The sequence below is a fragment of the Dermacentor andersoni genome, chromosome 8 (genome assembly GCF_023375885.2).
Source record: "Dermacentor andersoni chromosome 8, qqDerAnde1_hic_scaffold, whole genome shotgun sequence".
Lineage (NCBI taxonomy): Eukaryota > Metazoa > Arthropoda > Arachnida > Ixodida > Ixodidae > Dermacentor > Dermacentor andersoni.
In genome coordinates, this window is record NC_092821.1 from 111,377,792 (window position 1) to 111,386,207 (window position 8,416).

At 47.5% G+C, this 8,416-nt stretch overlaps 1 protein-coding gene and 1 pseudogene across 1 annotated transcript; one reads left to right on the forward strand and one right to left on the reverse strand.

Moving 5' to 3' along the window:
* The first annotated feature begins 2,288 nt into the window (after positions 1 to 2,288).
* Positions 2,289 to 6,207, forward strand: LOC129384748 (uncharacterized). The gene is made up of 11 exons (XM_072289837.1): positions 2,289 to 2,671; positions 3,824 to 3,880; positions 3,957 to 4,013; positions 4,100 to 4,156; positions 4,290 to 4,343; positions 4,429 to 4,482; positions 4,557 to 4,613; positions 4,704 to 4,790; positions 4,865 to 4,912; positions 4,973 to 5,717; positions 5,815 to 6,207. The coding sequence occupies exons 1-11, from the start codon at positions 2,333 to 2,335 to the stop codon at positions 6,030 to 6,032; spliced, it is 1,773 nt and encodes a 590-aa protein (XP_072145938.1). The 5' UTR covers positions 2,289 to 2,332; the 3' UTR covers positions 6,033 to 6,207.
* Positions 6,208 to 6,294: 87 nt separating this feature from the next.
* LOC126531950 (uncharacterized) lies at positions 6,295 to 8,182 on the reverse strand (annotated as a pseudogene).
* Between the last annotated feature and the right edge of the window lie 234 nt (positions 8,183 to 8,416).

Consider the following 8,416-nt stretch of genomic DNA (forward strand, 5'->3'; position numbering starts at 1 on the left):
GCAGAACCAACGTTTCCGCGTGCAAAGGTAACGCGGACCTACCCTAACGATCCGCTCCGTCTGCGGACGTTGCGCTTGCCACAGGCATTGCGATTTGCAGCACGATCTTCCGAGAAGCTGAAGTTCACTAACTAAATTCGTTAGCTAAAATTCACCATCCCGTCCTTCGTAAGAACTTCAAAGAAATGTCAAAGCGCATTCAACGCAAGCACTGCGTCTACCTGCGGTCGGCTCGCTTGCCAGGCTCGGATCCGTTGGAGCAGCAGATGGCGCCAATGCGCTTTCAAAATGGCCCCACTCAATTTTTCTCTATGTTGTGGTGTATACGGCGCCTACCCAACGCGTCCAGTACAACGTCCGCAATTCACGTGGGCAACGCCGTAGTAGACTCCTCGGTTGCCTCCTCCTGCCTGCACTCTATACGGAGCGGCGGGAGAGGAGGACGTCGAGGCACCAAAGCAGCCGCCGCAGAAGAACGCCCCTCCTCCCTAGCCTCGCCTCCCTGCCTCACCCTCGACAAGAGAAGGCATGCGTCCGCGCCGCGTTCCTCGCTCACGCACGCGGGATTGAACAGCGTTCTCCTACATTCGCCGGCTCACCCTCAAACGCTCTCACTCATACGGAACCTCACGGCGGCGACGGCGAAGGCGACGGCATAAATGCGGCTGGAGTGTCCATATAGTTGATACCACAATGAAAGAAGAAAGCTGCAGTTGCCGGGAGCGCAACATGCAGTCAGGGGTCTCTGAATGTTATCGCGGTTGTAGACCGCACGGGTAAGTGCCTCGCGAGTGCCCCGCGAGCGCCATGGTGACCACGGGATACACGGAGGCGGCCGAAGAAGCCGCGATAGCCCTAGCACTGGCCGCGGTGCGAAGCGCCTCAATCGTGATCAGCGGCTCGCAGGCGGATATCCGCGGCTTCGTGCGCGGTCGCGTCTCGCGGGAAGCGGACGCATACCTCAAATTTGTGACGACGGCGACACGTCATCACCCTCGCAACCCCTAAATTTTACCGTCTCTCTCCGCGAGCGGGTCGCGCGCAACGAGGCGGCCCACGCCACGGCTCGAGGTCTCACACGCCGAGCCGCCGCAGATTGTGTGGCCGCCGCCCCCGTCCCCGAGAGCGGGGTACCGGATTCGGGGGCGGGGGCGGGCACGCCTCAGATTCGTAGCCGAAAAAATTAACTGCCTTCCGTGTGTCATCGTACTGTGGTTAGTAGGCACGTTTCTGCAATGTAAAATACGTTGTGTCTTGCGATTCAACACAATTTAAGACACTTTCGCAGTCTACAAACATGGACCATGGAAACTTCCGGTTTTGCTCCCTGACGTATCTAGCTAAACGTAGAAAACAAGAACAGCATTGGCAGCGATATCGGTCAGCAGGAGTGCGCCAATATCAAAGCCCGAATATTGTCAACATTTTTCCTCTCAACATAAAGATAATGTTGCAAGTCAAGGTTGTCTAATTTTATACGTAAAAAAACGGCCGTGGCTTAGCTTGGTTAAGCCTGGTGATTGCGAAGCAATAGTGTGTTATTCTCGGATCAGCTGGTAGTATGGCTGGTGGTAGTCTTGCGTTATGCTAGTGTTACGGCTTACAGTGAATCATCTAAGAGGAAGTCATCCGTCGAATCCGTGTATGCCGACAAACATTTCCCTCACCAGTGTGAGGGAAATCGTACCATCGTAACATCTGGCTGTATGACTGCCTTGGCGAGAGGAGCGGAGCTGTTTTATACAGCTGGTGTGGCGTCACTCTGACCGTAGCGCCCCTGGTGAGAGGAGCGGCAGTTAGGCCGCCGTTGGTGGCTACCGCCACGCCTCGCGACGGCGTGAGATGGCGCCCCGTTTTTACACAGCTGGTGTGACGTCACTCTAGGTCACGTGGTGTGACGTCACGCAGCGAGGTCACGCTAAAGGTCAATGGTGCCTACCACCGCCTCGCCACGGAACGGGCTGAAGTGCGACATAATGTAGTATTGCTTCGCAATAAAAGTTATCTATTATTCTTGAGACGTAACGCGCGTGTCTTTTGTGTCAATAGGTAAAAAAACGTAATTTCTGCCCAGCGAAAGAACTTAGCGATGCGCTTTCTCAACCTGCGCAGCAGACTGATAAGGCCCGCGACCGGAAGCTTCTTGGGGCCGCACTTTCGCTTCTATACACGATTTTACGGAGAGAGCGGGGATACTCTCGAACCAGGAGCACTGCGTTCGATTCGCCGTTTCCGTTTCCGGTAACCCAGAGTGGCCCTCTTGCATTGGGCTGTTAAATTTGCTCGACAGGAGCTGACGCCTGCCTGTTTCAATGTGTTTTCTCCTTTTTGCATGCGCTGGTTAACAGTAGAAATGCCTTTCACCGCGCCTACGTCGTCCGGTCAGCACTGTGTAGTGGTGGGTTGTGGCAACAACCAGCGAAAACGAAAGAATATCGCGGATAGCTTGTGCGAAAAACACGCTGTGAAGAAGGAGCAATGTGGTTGCGATATGTTTCTGTTGCACCGCTTCCCCGCGAACGTCGACTTGGGTCGTCAGTGGACTTCTCTGATAAACAGGAAAGACTTCGTGCCAAACAGAAATTCACGTGTGTGTTCTGCGCATTTCGTTGATGGAAAACGCACGGAGCAAAACCCGCTGCCGATGCTGAACTTGGGTTACCAGCGAAAGGTAAGTGAACACTTGTTCATCGCTACCTGACCCGTTCTAAAGCACCGCATTTCGTGTAATTAGTGTCTTAGACATAGGGCCTTTACAGCTCTAGTGAAAAAGCTTTGAAGTCATGTACCGTAGCTCGTAGCTATTTCTGCCCCTCGATTTCTGCCGAACCTGAATAGGAAACGTGCCGCAGTTTCATGCTCGATAGTGGTGCTGTGAAATGTTACAATTGAGCTAGGCTTCATGCTATCGGTGCGGAGACACGATATCTAACTGGTGAGACGTTAACTTTTTATATTTTCGTCGCTTCGCTTGTCCGTGGCGATCTATCAGCAATTGTTGCTGAATCGAAGCCTCCGTTCTTGGCTGCGATAATAGATTTGCTGCGGTGGCCTAGCGGTTAAGGCGTTTCACTGCCAAGGCCGAAGTCGTGGTGCCGATACGCAGCCGAGGCGGCGACATTTCTATTGAGGCAAACCGCAAAAACGCTCCTGTACTAATGCTTGGGTGGTCCGAGAACTTCGGGTTGTCAGAATTAATAAGTTCGTCTCTACTGCAGTGCGTTTCATAATTTTGTCAATGGCTTCGGCACATAAAACCCACGAATCTTTAGCTGCGATAATAAAAAAGCTTCGTAATATTTCAGGTTATCTTTGGGCGCAGACGCCTGAACCGTGACGAAAATACGCCAGCACCAACTAAGCGGAAGGCAAGTGTACAGATTGTTGTCACTGTGTGGCTGATAATGATTTATTTCCATTCCAGAGAAAAACGAGCAGAGACACACGAGATGAAGAGTCACGTCAGGTTCCTTCACAGAGTGTAAGGCTTTTCTTTGGTCTAATTTGTCAGAATCTGAACATACCAGTGAATTGAACTATGGAAAATAGCCGGTGTGTGTCGTTATAAGAACAATGTAGCCAATTAGTCACGAGAAAGATTTAAGTATGCTGCGTACCACAATACGGGAACATATTTCGTTTGTTAAACAAGCTTGTCTTTGAGAACAAGAACTTAGCTAGTTGATGTTTTGCCTACAAGTAACTTCACTTACTGGAAATGCCCCAACAGGTCTTTCCCGCGCTGTGAAGTTTTCATAACTATGTAGGCCAGCGGAAGTTCTGTCAATGCAACAGGCTTAAAGCTATTGATGTGTTTTTACAGGTCACTTATGATGCACAAGCTTCCACATTGACCTCTCTTTTGGACAGTTTGGAATATGTGAGTAGGCATTCACTGTCTTGACATACTATCACTGAGAATATGTGCTCACTGTTATGTGTCCTACCCATACCAGGTTGGAGATAGTGCCGAGACAATTCTAGACAGCGCTTGTGCATGTCAGGAAACAGAAGTAAGCAATCATGCCAACAGCTTAAGCTTACAGGTACACCAGACACGATAAAACCATGCCAACTGTTGCTATCGTTCTCTCAACAGGACACTTCCCACAGTGAGCCTGCAGTGTTCACTGATGCATTTGAAAGTGAACCAGCTGTAAGTGACCTCCTGCACCACTTACTGGCACAAGTGCTGTTCAATTCTTTACACATTATGAAAGAGTAAGCAGTCGTGCAAATTCTTCTGCCTCCTTATATTGTCATATTTAAAGGTAACTCAACTTCAACAGGCTGCAGCACACATGGAAACTACATCATTTAACAATGTTTTGGGGAATGAAGATGTAAGTGCTCACACAGCCAGTCTAGGCTTCTGAACACGGTGCCTGTTAAGAAGTACACACATTCACATGGTTTCCCCTTTCATAGGCTCACTGCAATGAAGATACGTTTCCCAGCTCTGGCACAGTTTGTGAACCAGATGTGAGTGGTCGGGACAATCTAGGCTTTTTCATATGCTGCTTCAAGTGGAACTGAGCTGCCAATTTCTTCTGCAGGTTTCCCTTCACATTGGAAATTCACTAGTCAGATGTACATTGGATAAGGAACCAGATGTGAGTGTACAGGCACTGTCCTCTCCACATGATCATGTCTACTTCCTGTGTGACACTGCAATGATGATTGCTGCTGTGCTTTGTTTACAGGCTTTCACTTATGGTGTAGCTACTCCAGACCGCAGTGTTGCAGAAAATGAAGTTTGTGGGAGCTTAATATCAGATCACGAAGTTGACGTAAGTATGCACGCAGATTATTTGAGTTGCCGGATGACGTGTTTAAGTTTCTCACAAAACTGTCATTTTGTCAGATTCACGTAAGCAAAACCGAGCACATCATGACAAGGAAAAATACAAAGGTAATATTTTGTAATGTTAACGTGTTCTACATCATGACATGCCTTTCCACGTTCTTGTAGGTGATGAAAGATAGGTCCACACAATGGGAACTGCCACCAGCTGACCATTCGTACACCAGCACGAGACTTTCTATGACCATGAGAACTATTTCCTATCGAACACTGACCAGTGATGACATTCTTTTTTACACTGGCATTTCTGTGGCTGCATTTGACAAGCTCGTGTCAGCACTGAAGACTCAAGACAAGACAATTCGCAAGCTCTTTACCATCGAAGACCAGCTGTTATTGACACTCATGAGGCTTAGACTTGGCCTCCTTTGTGGAGATTTAGCAAGACGGTTCGAGGTCTCTGTAGCTTATGTTTCTAGAACATTTTCGAGAGTGCTGGACGACCTGGTGAAGATCATGCAAGAAGTTGTTGTGTGGCTTCCCCGCTCAAGGTTGCGGGCAAGCATGCCTGAGAGTTTCAGAAACAGCGAGTACAGTCATACAACATGCATATTCGACTGCACTGAAGCACTAATGCAAAGGCCACGGAAACTGATGGCCAGATCCCAAAGTGACAGCCAATACAAGGGTGCAAACACGATGAAATTTCTTACCGTCATAGCACCAAATGGATTTATAATGTTTGTGTCATATGTGTATGGAGGCAGGGCATCAGACAAATACATTGTAAAGACATGTGGAGTGGAAGAGTACCTCCTTCCAGGTGATGAGATAATGGCAGACCGTGGTTTCCAGCTTGACCCTTATCTTGAAGCTCAAGGGATTAAAATGAACAGGCCTGCATTTACAAAAGGTAGGTGTCCACAATAGTGTTTTCATAACCTCCATAAACTTAAGAGCTACACAGTAATTACACGTACATGACTGCCTCTTCATCTTTTTTTTCTCAGGAAAGGATCAGCTACCTGAAAGTGAAGTCACCGAAACTAGGCGCATCGCATCGCTACGAATTCATGTTGAGCGGGCAATCAACCGAATCAAGACATACAGAATTTTCAAGCAAGTACTGCCCATCAAGTCAAGAAAGTATGCCAGCAAAATTGTCCTTGTTTGTGCAGGACTCTGTAACCTTAAACGCCCGCTCATCAACGAACAGACAAAAGCATAAATGTCCCGTATGTACTTTAATTTAGCCTTAAGCACTCTGAGAAGTGAGTAGGGTAAACTTCACTAATGCCGTTTTAAAGTGAAAGCTTTATTGGCCTGGACTTGCAACCTGGACTTGCAATCAAGATTAACCAAGGCTAACCATGCTATGCCTTAGCTTTCGCTACGTATAGCCGAGCTAAGCCACTGCCAATTTTTTTGTAACGTCACTGGTTTCGTACCTGTGAAGCTTATGGAAGTGATTTGAAGCCAAGGTGTTAAAATGTGGTTGAATGTTTTTTTATTCATTCAATATACTTGGATGGCTCCAATGAAGCAGACATTATGAACAAATAAAATTTCACTTGCTCATCACAAATCGCAAATCTCGTCATACTTTTTGCACATAGCCAGCTTTTTCTTATAATGTAGGTCCTCAAGGTGAGGCAGGAGATGCAAAAAGTAGAATGTTTTGAGCCTCTTCAAGTTCTGTTCAATGTACCGTGTGTCAATAGGCACATTTACAATGACATCACTTTCAGCCGACCACACATAAAAATAGCAGGTGCTTTTGCCACAGCAAAACATGCTAAACTGCACTTGGTCATAGTAACCATTTTTGCCACCTGGACAAAGCACAGGTTCCCCATTCACAAGCTTAACGTCATACTTTCCCTTTTCAATACCGTGCAATCTGAAACCGTGGGACACTTGATCTCAACTAGAGCATCATCAGCACAGATGCCATCAGGGCTTGCAGACAGCCAAGGATGTGTACTGCTCACTACCATACCCGACTGCACTACAGCCAAACCAGTCTTCCTCGTAAATGCTACTCTTGCAATGGCTTCATACTTCAGCCCATGCTTTGTGGCAGCATTACCGGTAAAGCCTGGATTTGAAAGCGCAGAAACAGCTTTCGAGGGATCAGTGCTTTCCCTTTTAGGAACCCGCTTCACATTTGATGCAGTTATGCGAAGGCGCCTGGCCATGCGCCATAGCGGGCACCCCTGTTCCCTAGTGGCAAATTCAAGGGAAGCCCGTCCTTCATTCGAAAGCATAACAAACTTTTGATAAAATACTCTGCAAGGGTCGCAGCCTTTTGGGAGTTCCAAAGGGTCTGTATGTGAGTGGCGAGGCTGGCTTGGCAGATCAGTAGCACGTGGGTCCCAAGCAGCCGCATTCAATGTACTATGAAGCAAGGTACCTGCAAGATATAAGGCAATTACACACAATTCACACTGCACTGTGCCGGCTAACACCACTTGTATATATAATGATGTGCAATAACCAAGCATGATATCTACTGTATTTGACAGGCACCAACACCTATCACAATCTGCATTACCATTATGTTAAATAAATGGCAACAAATAACCCGTCAGTCTCCTAACGTATGCGTGTCGATGCCAAAAAACATACTGATGCCATACAGTGGCAAAAAAAAAATATAGGGTTTCAAGGAACAACCGCCGCTGTAATTTTAAGGCATTTCACTTAACACAACTGCACTCATTTCATGTTGGGAAGAAATGTGCCCTCACCAGGAATGTTGAAGAGATCTGAAAATGGTTTCCTCCCAATGTGGTTCATCAGCTCTACATCATTTCCGAAGTGATGAAACTTTCGTGTGGGTTTTGGGGCCTTGTTTTCGGAGTCCACAGTTCGTTTTTGCAGCTTAAAGTCCATATCTTCAAGCAGGACAGGTTCCACATTCCTCTTTGTTCCCCTGTTCCACTGAGCTGTTTGGTCAGTACATGATGTGCCGGTCATTCCCGAGGCGACAGCCATATCGACTTTCCACAGTAGTGCACCAACATGGCTGCAAACCCTTGCTTTCCCAGCCATACACGAGCAACCAGCAGTGATCACCTGTCCGGTGTGCCTTACGCAAGCCCATGCTGTCCAAGGCTTTTGATTTATGGCCTGCGATGGTCGAACATCCGCCTTGAGGTACACTAAGTCTGCGTTAACATTGTGACAAAGCACCTGGCCCACCCAGCCACTCTGTACAAAATTGTAGGAGTCTAGACTTTTGTATGCCTCAGCTTCTTTGAGGTCACATGCCTTGCTCTTGATGAGGTAGCACACAATGTGGGCACTAGACACACTTGGCCACGCCTTGACATCGTCCACCCAGCTTTTGACAAACATTGGGTGCACGTAAGTCACTCCATCTGAAAAATAGGTGACATCAATCAGTGAGTGAATATGCAGGCTAAAAATACTTGCATATACTGCAGCAACAAATACAATGATTAAAAATTATATTCTGAGGATTTACGTGCCAAAACCACGATTTAATTGCAAGGCACGCAGTAGAGAACGACTCAGGATTAATTTTGACCACTTGGGTTTGTTTAACGTGCACCCGATGCACAGTACACGGGCATTTTAGCATTTCAC

Excerpts from the sequence above, each read along its gene's own strand:
- LOC129384748 (XM_072289837.1), top strand. The coding sequence starts at position 2,333 with ATGCGCTGGTTAACAGTAGAAATGCCTTTCACCGCGCCTACGTCGTCC. Across the intron at positions 4,483-4,556 it reads GCACAGTTTGTGAACCAGAT|GTTTCCCTTCACATTGGAAA; the intron begins GTGAGTGGTCGG and ends TTTCTTCTGCAG. Across the intron at positions 4,614-4,703 it reads CATTGGATAAGGAACCAGAT|GCTTTCACTTATGGTGTAGC; the intron begins GTGAGTGTACAG and ends CTTTGTTTACAG.